We start from the raw sequence: 13682 nt of genomic DNA, 5'->3' as shown, positions 1-13682 counted from the left end.
GTGATTGAGAGAATCTTCCGCGTGATGGACTGCACTCAAGCGCAGAAGATTCGGTATGGAACTCATATGCTGGCAGTCGAAGTTGATGACTAGTGGCTTGAGACTCACCAGAGATTGGAAGTTGCTGGTGAAGAGATCACTTGGATTGTTTTCTGCAGGGAGTTTCTGAGGAAGTATTATCCTGAAGATGTTCGGGGTAAGAAGGAGATTGAGTTCCTTGAGATGAAACAGGGGAATCTGTTAGTGACAGAGTATTCTGCAAAGTTCACTAAGTTGGCTAAGTTCTACCCTTATTATGAGGGAGCATGTGCTGAGTTTTCAAAGTGTATCAAGTTTGAGAACGGATTGCGCTATAAGATCAAGAAAGCTGTTGGGTATCATAAGATTCGTATCTTTCCTAATTTGGTTGATAGTTGCAGGATTTAAGAAGAAGATCATAATGCACATTACAAAATTGTCAAGGATAGGAGAGGCAAGCAGAACCGTAGCATACCTTATGATTTTCCAGTTGGAAAGGGAAAAGAAGAAGTGGCTAATGGCATGAGAACTAGCGGGGGAGGTGCTCTTGCTAGCGTGATTTGTTTCAAATGTGGAGAACCTGGTCACTAGAGTGATGTGTGTACTGCTGGAGAGAAAAGATGTTTCCATTGTGGTAAGACAGAACACGTAACTACTGATTGTAGGCATAAGGAAGTTATATGTTTTAACTGTGGTGAAGAAGGGCATATTAGTAGCAAGTGTCATAAACCAAAGAGGGAACCAGGCAGTGGAAAAGTGTTCACTTTAGCTGGTACTCAGACAGCTAATGAGGACAGGAATGCGGGAGGTGCGTATTTCATTAGTAATACTTTTAATTACTATTGTTGATTATTGGTGCTGCTAGTTGATTCGTCATTCTGGATTGTATTGAAAGATTAGTATGTTAGATTTAAACCTTGTTGAGTTCAGTCGTTTTGAAGGAATAGTAGTTAGAGTGTTGTCAAACACGACTTAGGGATCGGAGAGTTGGAAACTAGAAAGAAGTTAAGAATGGTGGTATCGGATGAATTTTCGAGGACGAAAATCTTTTAAGTGGGGGAGAGTTGTAACGTCCGGAAATTCGATTATTCGCTTAATCTAAAGGTTTGGAGTGTTTATTGAAATTTTCATATTTTGTGACGATTTAGTCAGTGTTAGTTCGGGATAGTGGATCAATAATTAATCGGAAATTTTAATATTTTTAGTATTAGAAATATTATTAGAGTGACGTGTATTATTTTGGGAATTTTCTGAATAAATAAAATTAAACGGTAAAATAAGAGTTAACGAATAAATTGGGAGTTAAGAGTTAAAAAGGGAGGTTTAATAATTAAATTAGGTGGGCTGATCTGAACAAATATGTACGAGTGACTTGGTTGGCCCAAAGTAGTCATAGTAAGATATACATTAGGTTTTGAAACAGTCAGTGCCATAACACCAATTTTAGAGGAGAGCAAATAGCAGAGGAAGAAACCAGTGCACGAGAGATTCCATAGCAGTGCAATTTAGGAGAATTTGATCGGGACAATTTAGAGCAACCTTCGGTCCAAAGGTAAGGGTGGGGTTCTTGCTCTATAAACGGGGACATGATAAATCATATGTGGGCGTGTAAATCATATGTGTAGCTGTTATTGAATTTCTAGAAAAATTGGATGTAAATTGCTGCTGTTATGTTTAACTGCTGATATGTTTAACTGTGTTGACTTGTGACTTTGATTGATTGAATTTCTTCTGATATATTAAACGATGAATGAAGGATTATATATATGATAATGGATTTTTTCTATATTGATAATGGTGATCATAAACTGAATCTAGCAAATTTATTGGAATTGAACATGAAACGGGGTACAAGAAAACATAGGAAGAAGAAGAAGAAGTGTGGGGCGGGGGCCACACCCTTTAGGAGCGGACGCCCCATAGCTTTAAGAGGGAGGTGTTGTGTGGGACGGGGGCCCAAAGACTTAAGGGCGAGCACCCTCCATGTGGGGACGGGGGGTTCACACTTGTTTAGGCCAAATGATCCAAATTTCCCTGTTAATTAAAGCAATAAGTAGGCATTAGTTTAGTTAATATACTATATGTGTTATATTAGTAAAATAAAATTGGGACTATTAGAATTTAAAATGGTTTTATTTATTTAAATAAGATTGTTTGTTATAGAACTAGCAGACTGGAAAAAGAACAGTAGAGTTGTACAATTGGTAAACTGACAGTATATTAATTATGAGACCTTGGTTAGAAATATATTATTATAATTGAATCAATTAGTTTGACTGGATTGGTATATATATGCAGGTTAGTAGAGGCAAAATACTCTCTTAGTGTTAAATTAGTTCTAATTAATTTACTTGATTTAATGAACTTATATATGTAGCAGGATTAAAAGTTGTAGCATGTTTAGTTAATTGACAATGTGGTTCCTATGACAGTGTAAAATAGCAAGAAGCAATCTTAGTAAAATAAAATAGCAGGAATTAGTAGAAGAATAAATAAGGGACTAATATATAGTAATTTTAACAGCCAAAGTCTTAATAATTAATAATTAAGTTGTTTGTTGCGAAGTATTTGCGACATTGTTGTTATTTATGTGGTTGATATATTCTGTGGTTTATTGTGAATTTTGTGATGTTGCAGGAAATTAATATGGTGAGTAAATATCAATAATCATTGATATATTTTGGCGACGTAGGCAAATGCCTTGGCGACGTATTTGATGATTGATTGTGGTTTGTTGCATTTCATAGTGACTCATGAATTTCATGTTGTAGCGACAGTCTGGATTGGCAAAACAGTGACGAAGACTTATGCCTGTTTTTGATGCCTCTATTATCTGGAAATTGGTGATGGGGGCTGAAGCTCTGGGTACCACATGCATGATGCATTTGTCATATCTCATTCATTAGTTTTGTTGCGACGTTGTGTGTGATTATGTGATTTTGATTTTGATTTTGTTGATTTAAATTGAAACTTGAGATATATATTATAACTTGAACAGTCTTATACTTTTTATCATGACTTTATTTATATTGTTTGATATCTCACTCTTTGCTTGTTTTCGCCGTTGCCTCTATATTGGTAACGTGCAAGTGACGCTATTGAGTGAAGATTTAGCCGCAGTGAGTTGAGTCGGTTGTCGCTTTGATACGTAGCACTCGGGGGGACAAAACGATTGTTTTATTTATTATTTTGTTTGCTGAATTTTTAAGTGAATTAGGTTTTGAATTCTAATTTATAATTACTTTACAAGGATGCTACATCGTTATTTGATTTTATGAAGTTTGGTGATTTCCGCTGCGATTTGAAATAATTATTTGGATAATTTGGTTTTGAGAATTAATTTAAATTGTTTGTTTAAGTTTATGTGCTATGTATCCACGTGAAGGCAAGTAAGCCGTAAATGTTTTGAATGACGAATATGTGATATCCCAAATGTGTATTGTTTTTCTGGAATTTTATACTTTGATTTTCCGTATAAATTATCGGGTAGATTTGGGGTGTTACACATTTACTATCGGATATGGGATATATAATCCCCGCCTCTAATAGCTTCAACACTTCCTTATTAACAACGTCACTCAAGCATGATTCAACACTATCGGATCGAGTTTATTCTCCTCTGGTGTTCTCTAGAGGTTTTTGAGTCTTCTTCAAGCATGATTCGATGCATACACACATAAAGACTAATTCCTTTGAGGTATGAGATATTATAACCTAGAGCTATTGAATATTTCCTTAATATATTTAACAATCTCTCAGTTTTGTCTCTTTCTAAATCGGCGTTTACAACTACGGGACGTTCAAGTTCTTGATCTAGGAATTCATATCTTAAGGTTTGAGGATGTGTTTTAAGTTCAAGGGACGGTTTTTGAAATTATCGTATTTCAGACTTCAGATGTCCTATGACATGTCGAGACATCTGAATCCGAATAAACAACAACGGCAATATAAACATAATCATTAGTACTGAAAAGTAAACAACACACCAAAGTTGTTAACCCAGATCGGTGTACAACAACACCTGCTTTAGGGGCTACCAAGCCAGGAAACAAACCCACTATTAGTAGTATCAATTTGAAGCACTATGCAAACAACCTCCGGTTCACACGTAAACAACCTTCACTTTACTGACTTCTCACTTAATCCCTACCCAATACAACTTCTACCTAGAAACCTTCTAGATATAAGAAACCCCTCTCACTTTCAATCGCCACTGTGATTTCTCACAATAACAAATCACGTTAGTGATATTGACGGCTCTTTACCTCAATCTCCAATTGCAAGAAACAAACACGAAGACACACTTCCTTGAAAATACCTAGCAAAGACTCTTGACTATGAACACTACTTAGAGATGCTTAAAAGCTTCCTCCAAGAATAATAAACACTCTAAGCTTAAAATTTTAAGAATGCACAATAATCAACTCTATACTTCACAGCTTAAGAGAGATAACAGAACCTTACAACTCAAGGAACACATTCCAACTCACATGTCGATTGGATTACAAAACAACCTACCCTCATCGAGAGTGGTACAAATGAAAAAGCCCTAGTATTTCTACATCTTAGATCTGTATCTTTTCTAGATTACAATGCTCCTATTTATAACCTTTTCCCAACTAGATTTGGGCTTCTAAATCAGAGCATATCAGTTGCTGCAAATTTGTAGAAGATTCTGCATAAAAATAGGTCTTCAATAAAATCTTCCTAAATTATCTCAATAAATAGAAAGTGAATATTCTTCTTGATTTTGACTTGATTTTCTAAACCTATCAATCAGCGCCACATGGACCTGTGTAATATTCCCAGAATATTCTACATCTGTTGAATCTTGACCTGATCCAACAGCCCTGTCCATAAAAGCCACGATTTCGGATAGCATCTGCATATAGTATCTTGTTCGACATGTTATACCACTTGAAAGAACATCTTGCATAACACATATAATTCTCAGTCCAGCGGAGAACAAACATACACCAGATATTCCACATAATCAGAGACATTAGCAGAAATATTAATTAGTAGAATCTGCAAACAAATAGAAAACAGAATAGCCCAACAAAGTCTATAATTCATCATTCTTGGATGCCACATGTGATCTATTAATATTCATAGATTATTCAATAAATCTGCAAATAACCAACTTTATACAAGCTATAAACTCTGACAGACCAGATGTCTTATGCTTCTGGTTAGGACATCTCTGACACAAACCAAATGTCTTATGCTTCCAGTTAGGACATCTCTGACATACCAACACTCAGTCGAATAAACTTCTTCTCGAACATCTCTTCCAATTGCTTCTTCAATTCATTTAATTCTGACGTCGTCATTCTATAAGGAGCCATCGAAACTGGACTTGTTCCTGGAACCAAGTCTATAGAAAATTCTACTTCACGCTCTGGAGGTAAATCACTTATATCATCAGGAAACACCTCTAGAAATTCACAGACAACAGGTATATTTAGACTCGCAGCTTCACGATCAACTTGCAATGACGCAAACATCAAAGCTTCATCTCCCAAAAGTTCATTCACTTCCTTGGCTGATAACAAAATCAATTCTCCATTATCCCCAAACTTCGGGAATCTCAATGTCTTAGCATAACAGTTGATATGAACATATTTGAATTCCAACCAGTTAATTCCAAGGATCACATCGATTTGGTGTAAGGGTAGACACATCAAATCCATCACAAAACGTTTATCGAAGATAGTCAATGGACACTTCCGACAAACATAAGTAGTAGTAACAGAACCACTTGCAGGAATATCTATTATCATACTACCATTCATATCAGACAACTTCAATTCCAACTTAGTATCACATTCAAGCGAAATAAACGAATGAGTAGAACCAGTATCAATAATAGCAACTATCTCAACATCATTGATAAAGCAAGTACCTCGAATCAAGTTGTCCTTCTTGGAATCCTCTGTCCCACTTAAAGCAAACTTTATACTGTTGGTCTGAGCAGTAACCTCCTTCTTTGGCTTCTGACACTGGGTATTGTTATGACCTTGTTCACCATAATGGAAATAAGTCGGACCATCATTCTTGCATTCAGGAGCATGATGACCAGTCTTGCCACACTTGTAGCACCTTAGCACCTTATTCTCACATTCAGTGGAACAGTGACCTTGTTCACCACATCGGTAGCACTTGATAGGAGTGGGATCTCCTCCCCCACTTATTCTTTTCCCATCAAACGCCTTCTGCTTCCCTTTATCAGCATCGTAAGGCTTCCTACAATCCAGATTTTGTTTTCCTCTTTTCTCACTCAGACTCTTGCAGTGAACCGAATGAGCTTTGTTATCCTCTTTGTAGATTCTACAGTTATTCTTCAACTCTTCAAATCTACGTATATGTTGATACCCATCTGCCTGTTTGATCTCCATATTCAAACCATTCTCGAACTTGATGCTCTTTGAGAACTCATCAGTTGCTCTATTGTAATGTGGATAATACTTAGCCAGTTCCACAAACTTCGAAGCATACTCAGTCACAGTTGAATTCCATTGCTTCAACTCTAGGAACTCGATCTCCTTCCTCCCGCGCACATCCTAAGGAAAATATTTCTTCAGGACTTCCCTACTGAATACAGCCCAAGTAATAACCTCACCTGCTACTGTTAACCTCTAACGAGTCTCAACCCACCAGTCACCAGCTTCTCCCGCCAGCATATGTATACTAAAACATATCTTATGCGCCTCAGAACAATCCATGACTCGAAAGATCCTCTCAACCTCCTTGAGCCAAATCTGCGCTCCATCAGGATCATGCTGACCCTTGAAAGTAGGCGGGTGATTCCTCTGAAACGTCTCCAATGCACGGGATCCGTCATTTCCTCCAGCATTGGGCTGATTATGCACAACCTAGGCAACAACCTACAAAGCAGCAGCAATTGCAACATCATTTCTTCCAGCCATTCCTCTACTTAACATCAAGAACAGTTACCATGGTTAGAAGCTAATTCAACAGTATTCCACTATTGGGCACTACAAACTCAAACAACCTGGCCGGATAGACCAACCTGCTCTGATACCACTAATGTAACACCCTTCTAACTCAAACATATTTCACATGTATTTTTATGATAAATAAAACAAATAAAACACAAGGGCGTCACATCTTCATGTAACTTCATGTAACAAACAATCCTGCTCCGTAACACGGGTTGCGAAGCAAATAAAATTTGATAGTTCTTTACCATCAACATATAAAACTTCACACATCGCAATAGAATTCATGGTTCAAAGTACTTTTATTAAAATAAGTAATTCATAAAACCTCATCACAATTTATTATCCATGAAATCACACTTCAAAAATAGTTTGAGTACCACAAACGGTAATTCAAAGATCTTCAAATAAAACAAAGAACATAATAGTTCCAAAACAAAGGAAATCGACGAAAAATAAATAAGTGCACTTTGAAGCTACCTCCTAAGCTTCCTGCACTATACTTGATCACTTGCAAGTTACCCATGTTTCGAGGCAACATTTCCAAGCATAAAGGGTGAGTAAATCGTAATCGTTATAAAAAGCATAAGTAATAGATGTAGTAGTCATGGCATAGGAAGACCAACAACATCATGGCATCGTTTACTACATCTACAATATAAAAGCAATCACTAGTTCTTTATGTCAAAACATCATAATCCAAGAATCAATCAAATACATCACTTAAAACATACAAACCATCATACTCCAAGAATTAATCCAAGACATCACTTAAATCATGTATTGTGCAATGCCACAAATAATGAAATGCAACATCATTAGACTCATGCATGTGGTACCAAAACATCATTGATGACTTAGTCATTGTTATCTCCAAAGATCCCCACCAATAGGATCGGTTCCCGCTTGGAACTAAAGAACTTTAGAAAATTGCACTCAATCCACACTATGAGATTGAGGCCATCACTGGATCAATATCATGCAAAACATCACTGGACTGTTTGTCTTGACAAATGCTATGAATGCATGATGCACAACATCACACAAAGATACGACAAAGACTAGTCAAAATGCTTCATCATTCATCATGTTCATCTTACCTCGTCACAAGATTCATGATACGCACATCATAACATCAAGATCATCATAAAAACATACATCAATTCACAGCAAAGCATAGTTAACTTAATTCACGGTAGAAACCATGCTTTTTAGTACATAATCACTAAGCATCATCATCTCATCACAATATAAGTCTTAGAAATATGAGTCCTATGGTTCATTTTATTTTACTATGTTATAGATTATTACTCTAGCTTCGTAATGCTTCGAACGACACTTCAATCGGAGTCCTAAAACACAAATTATGAATTTTACAAATTTTTCTGGTTTAGGCAACATTCGTCTAATGAGCATCCTCATTCGCCCGGCGATCGAAGTCAGTAGCCAACTTCTCAATTTTCTCACGCCATTCGCCCAGAGAGCCCTCTCTTTCACCTGCAAACAGAAGGCAGTATCCAACACCTAATCTTCCTCGGGCCATTCGATCGACGAGCTCCTCGTCCGACCGGCGAACGCATGTTTCAATTGAATCGCCCGACAACTTAATCCATTCGCCCGGCGAATCTTTGCGAACAGGGTTTTCCTATTGTGATTTCCTGCATAAAACCAGTCTCAATTACTATGATTCCAACATATTATAGGTCCTAAAATATCCTTTAAACACCAGGTTTCATCATCCAATAACATCCCTATGTATTCTATATTATAGGTACTATTCTATCACAATTCAACACTTCTAATTCATCAATATTCATCACATTATCATCTAATCCTCATAGTCCAAAACCCCAAAGCAATCCCACAATTAACTAACACTTAAACCAATTATAATAAAAGATAAACTTCCATTACCTTAGATTTGGAGCTTGATTTGAATTCCTCTTCGCGTTCTACAGTTCCTCTTCCTTTGTGCCCTAGCTATGTTCTTCTTTCAGCCTTTTCTCCAAATGCGATTTCACAAAATGAATTGTTAAAACCCCAATATTCCTTGTTATCAAACTTACCCTTTGGACCCATACTATTGCTTTCCCCTTTTTGCCCTCACTTAGCCCCTAGAATTGACTATCTTGCCCTTATCATCTCTATCACCAATATTATTCTATTTCACTAATTAAAATAATCCCAACTAATTATTCTAAATTATATAAAATACTCTTAATTCCTCTTAGACCACCAATAACATCATATTCACCCAAACACCACCTAAGCATCATGATCCTCAAGACATCGCATATCATCACTAAACATCAAATGTTTCACAATAATCTCATATAAACATCACATAACCATCATGTTCATCAAAATATCACGAATCATCATAAGGACTCACATAAAAATACCAAAACATAGATTTACTCTAAATCATCAAAGTATTTGATATATATCAAATACTTCACAATGACTCATATATTTATGCTAAATTAATTAAATAAATAAATAATCTAGAATTGGGGGTGTTACAACTCTCCCCCACTTGAAATAATTTTTGCCCTCGAAAATTACCTAATTGAAACAAGAACGGATAAGACTCTCTCACCTAATACTCGTGTTCCCAAGTCAAACTTTCACCAGCTGGTTTACCCCACAATACCTTCATTAAGGAAATCTCTTTACCTCATAATCGTTTCATTTCCCGACCTTCTATCCGCATGGGCAGTCAAGTTATCTCTCACTTGTAAATCATCCATTTGAATCACATGCGAAGGATCCAGAATGTATCTCCTCAATTGAGACACATGAAACACGCCATGAAGATTTACAAGTGACAGTGGTAAAGCAATTTGATACGCCACCTCACCGACCTTCCCTGAAATCTGATACGGACCAATAAAACATGGTGTAAGCTTCCTCGACTTCAAAGCTCTACCAATACCAGTTGCTGGAGTAACTCTCAAAAACACATGGTCGTCCACCTGAAACTTAAGTGCTTTCCTCCTCTTATCATGATAAATTTTCTAACGACTCTGAGAAGCTTTCATCCTCTCTTGAATCATCTTAATCTTATCATTCGCATCTTGCACAATCTCGGGTCTGAGTACCGCACTCTCGCCCGACTCATACCAAGACAGCAAAGTTATATATCTCCTGCCATATAACGCTTCATACGGTGCCATACCGATACTCGCATGAAAACTATTTTTGTAAGTAAATTCAATCAATGGCAAATGGCTATCCTAAGCTCCTCCTTGGTCTAACATACAAGCCCTCAAAGAATGCTCCAATGATTGAATAGTTTTCTCAGTCTAACCATTTGTCTACGGATGATAGGAAGAACTCAATCTCATCTTGAAACCCAAAGCATACTTGAAACCCAAAGCATCCTATAAACCTTTCCAAAACTACGATGTAAAGCGTGGATCTCAATCTGACACAATACTCGATGGTATTCCATGCAATCTCACAATATCATTGATATAAAGCTCGGCCAACCTCTTGATAGGATGATTAATCTTCATCGGCAGGAAATGAGCCGACTTCGTCAACCTATCCACTATCACCCAAATAGAATCATTACCTCTCGCGGTCTTTGGTAAACCCGACACAAAATCCATCAAAATACTACCCCACTTCCACTCGGGAATATTCAACGGTTGTATCAAACCCAAAGGCTTTTGATGTTCAATTTTTGACTTTTGACAAGTCAAACAAGCATGAACAAATTCGACAACTTCCTTTTTCATTCCAGGCCACCAAACAACTTTTCAATTCTTGATACATTTTCGTAGCACCGGGATGAATACTCAAGCCACTTCTATGACCCTCTTTAAGAATACTCTTCTTAAGATTTGGAACATCCGGAACACATACTCGATCTTCGAATCGCATCACACCATTCTCATCAACTCGAAATCTCTCACCCATTACCTTGGTTAATCAATGTCATCTATTCAACCAACTTCAAATCAGACTTCTAACCTTCCTGAATCTCTTCAAGAATGCTACTAGTCAATTTCAACATTCCTAACTTCACACTATCAGGACCCGTTTCACATACCAAACTCATGTCTCTGAATTGCTCAATCAATTCCAATTCACGTATCATAAGCATCGACATATGCAGTGACTTCCTACTCAACGCATCATCCACTACATTTGCTTTTCTAGGGTGGCAGCTTAAATGAAAAATCATAATCTTTTAACAATTTAAGCAAAATTTTGTGTCTCATATTCAACTATTTCTAATTAAACAAGTATTTTAGACTCTTCTGGTCGCTAAACACTTTGAATTTAGAACCAAAGAGATAATGTCTCCAAATCTTCAACACAAATACCATAACTGCTAATTCTAAATCATGCGTAGGATAATTCTTTTCATGAACCTTCAATTGCCTAGAAGCATAAGCAATAACTTGTCTATTTGTCATACCCCAAAATTTTCCCATTTCATTCCTCTTATTCAAACTCATACCAAGGCACAATGCTCAAAGACACCTCCTCCTAAACAATGGTTAAAGGAACTAGAGTTTTTGTTTTTCTGAAGAAAATGAATGGATCAAAGGCTCCAAGGAATCTCATATGGCTTATGAGGTTTCAAACTATCTCCATGACAAAATTCAGGCTTTAATTCATAGGATTGACCACTCAATTGCTCAGAAAGCCAACAGTCGACTAGTTTGACCTAAAAGTCAACTATGGTCAAAGTACAGTCAAAACTCCTGATTTTTTGTCAACAGCCTCATTTTGAAGTATCATTCACCATTTGATCAAGTATTGATCATGGTTCATCAAGAAAAGATCAGAAGTCAACAAATTCAAATGTTTCTAAATTAGGGTTTTCATAGGAGAAAGTCAACTGAACTTTGACCAGCCATAACTCCCACATGGTGTAGCAACCTGCCCTAAAAATTTAGCTTTTAGAGTCACCACCTATTCTGAAGGGCGAATAGGAAACCCTACGCAGTTAAGAGATCGGGGTAAGTTATTATAATCAGGTTGAGGGAAGGTGTTAGGCACCCTCAACCCTTTCCTATTGGCTTTGAATCTAAGGGTCAATGTTTATGGCTAAAAGTTAAGGTTAATAGCTAAGGAATTGAATAGGGGAAAAATTGAGATTTTAGGGAGGGGGACTCGCCTTGGTTATCCAAGTGCCTACGTATCTCCTTAGGGAGAATCAGAGTCAACGTAGTTCGGGCACAGGGTTGTACGCCTTAGAATTGATTATGGAGGTGTTTGAAGGCTTTTTGAATGGCCTATCGTAGTTTTGATTTGATTTGAAAGGCATTTTGAGTTGCCTGATTGAAAAGGATGAAAATCCGTAGTATCGTGGTTTAGTGTTTTTTAGATGTTTTGGGCGTACAACCCTGATTTAATATGGCACCGTTAGATGCGATGACCAATAGATTTGGTCAGTATAGCTAACGATTTAAGGGGCATTGCTGGTTACTCAGATCGATAGATTGATCGTCGCGGGCAGCAAATTAAATGTGTTTTAAATTTTATGTATTTTTTTATCTCTCGTCTAATGCGACTAATAGATTTAGTCGGGTCGAGGAGAGAATTAATTAAGGGTTAATGTTTTCTTTGCCAAATGGGCAGTGGGATTGGGCAAACCCTAATGCTTACACCTTTATAGGGTTTTTGTGATTTAATATTAATTAAAATTAATTAAATCAATTAAGTCGAGTAATTGACATAATCAATTAATCGGGATAATCCTAAATAATTCTAAACCCTAATTACATCCCTAATCCTAATTTATAAATTAATTTAATTAAATATAAGCAATTATTATTTATCCTAACAAATAAAAATAAAATAGAAAAAAAAACACATAGGAACCTGGACCGGATCTTGTGTGTGTGGCCTGTGGGATTCCATGATGCGCCTCCAATCTGTGGGCGTTGGATTTGGTGATGGTGGCAATCGGACGGTCGTTGGATGAGGTGCGCAGTGGCCATACAGGTGAGCGAAGCACTGGATCTTTGGTAAACAATTTACTAAAAATTTTGTAGCCAGGGGGAATCGATCGCAGGCTCTTCTAATTACCAGCGACGACCCTTACCATTCATGCTGTGATGTTTATCTTCTATGCTTTGCAGGCCTAAGGTAACTTAACACAACCAAAGTTAGAATAAAAAAAACAACAACAGAACTGCGCCCCCCCCCCCCCCCCCAATTTTTGTCTTCTTCGCGAGGATTTTTTTCACAGTGACTCAGGGTTATGCTGCGTGAGTGTGGGTCGATGGCAGGCACATGAAGGCATTACCGGCGGAGATTTGTTGAAGTCGCTATGCGATGCTATGCGGATCGGAGGGGGTGCCGCGGTGGGATCTATGTGGTGTTTCGCAACAGTCGAAGGCGGAAGCTTGGTGGTCGCGCCGGTGAGCTATGTGTGGATCGGAGGGTGGGTTACTGTCTGAGCTTGCGTGGAGGTGCGGTTGTTCGCGTGGAGAACGGTGGGCGGTGCTAATCGTCTTCAACGTTGTTGTGCGAAGGTTGTGTTGTTGCTCTTAATCTTTTCCCTTTTTTTTTTACTTGGTGTGGAAATCAATTGTGGCCTCCGTGAGAGTGTTTTTTTTCTTTTTTAGCATTTTTTGCCTCCCCCCAATAAATAGGATTATGCACCACTTTTATAATGCACAAATTAGGTCTTTTTATTCCTAATGGGCCTAGTGTCCAATTGACTAATAAACTAAACCT

The 13682-nt window shown here is 37.4% G+C and overlaps 1 protein-coding gene across 1 annotated transcript; it reads right to left on the bottom strand.

Moving 5' to 3' along the window:
* Positions 1-3902: 3902 nt before the first annotated feature.
* LOC131613648 (uncharacterized) lies at positions 3903-7589 on the bottom strand. The gene is made up of 6 exons (XM_058885297.1): positions 7503-7589; positions 6765-6893; positions 5277-6581; positions 4996-5046; positions 4788-4900; positions 3903-3984 (listed from the first exon to the last, which is right to left on the bottom strand). Exons 1-6 carry the CDS (start codon positions 7587-7589, stop codon positions 3903-3905), a joined length of 1767 nt encoding a protein of 588 aa, XP_058741280.1.
* Positions 7590-13682: the final 6093 nt, after the last annotated feature.

Source organism: Vicia villosa, linkage group LG6, assembly GCF_029867415.1.
Source record: "Vicia villosa cultivar HV-30 ecotype Madison, WI linkage group LG6, Vvil1.0, whole genome shotgun sequence".
Taxonomy (NCBI): Eukaryota; Viridiplantae; Streptophyta; class Magnoliopsida; order Fabales; family Fabaceae; genus Vicia; species Vicia villosa.
The sequence above is the reverse complement of the archived record's forward strand: the minus strand, read 5'-3'. Positions and strand labels throughout refer to the sequence as shown.

Bases quoted from the DNA above. Each gene is read 5' to 3' on its own strand.
- LOC131613648 (XM_058885297.1), bottom strand. From the start codon at position 7,589: ATGACTACTACATCTATTACTTATGCTTTTTATAACGATTACGATTTA. The intron at 4,901-4,995 runs GTGTATGTTTGT...TACTATATGCAG, and splicing joins CTGATTATGTGGAATATCTG to ATGCTATCCGAAATCGTGGC. The intron at 3,985-4,787 runs GTTTAGAAAATC...TTTACTTTTCAG, and splicing joins CATGTGGCGCTGATTGATAG to TACTAATGATTATGTTTATA.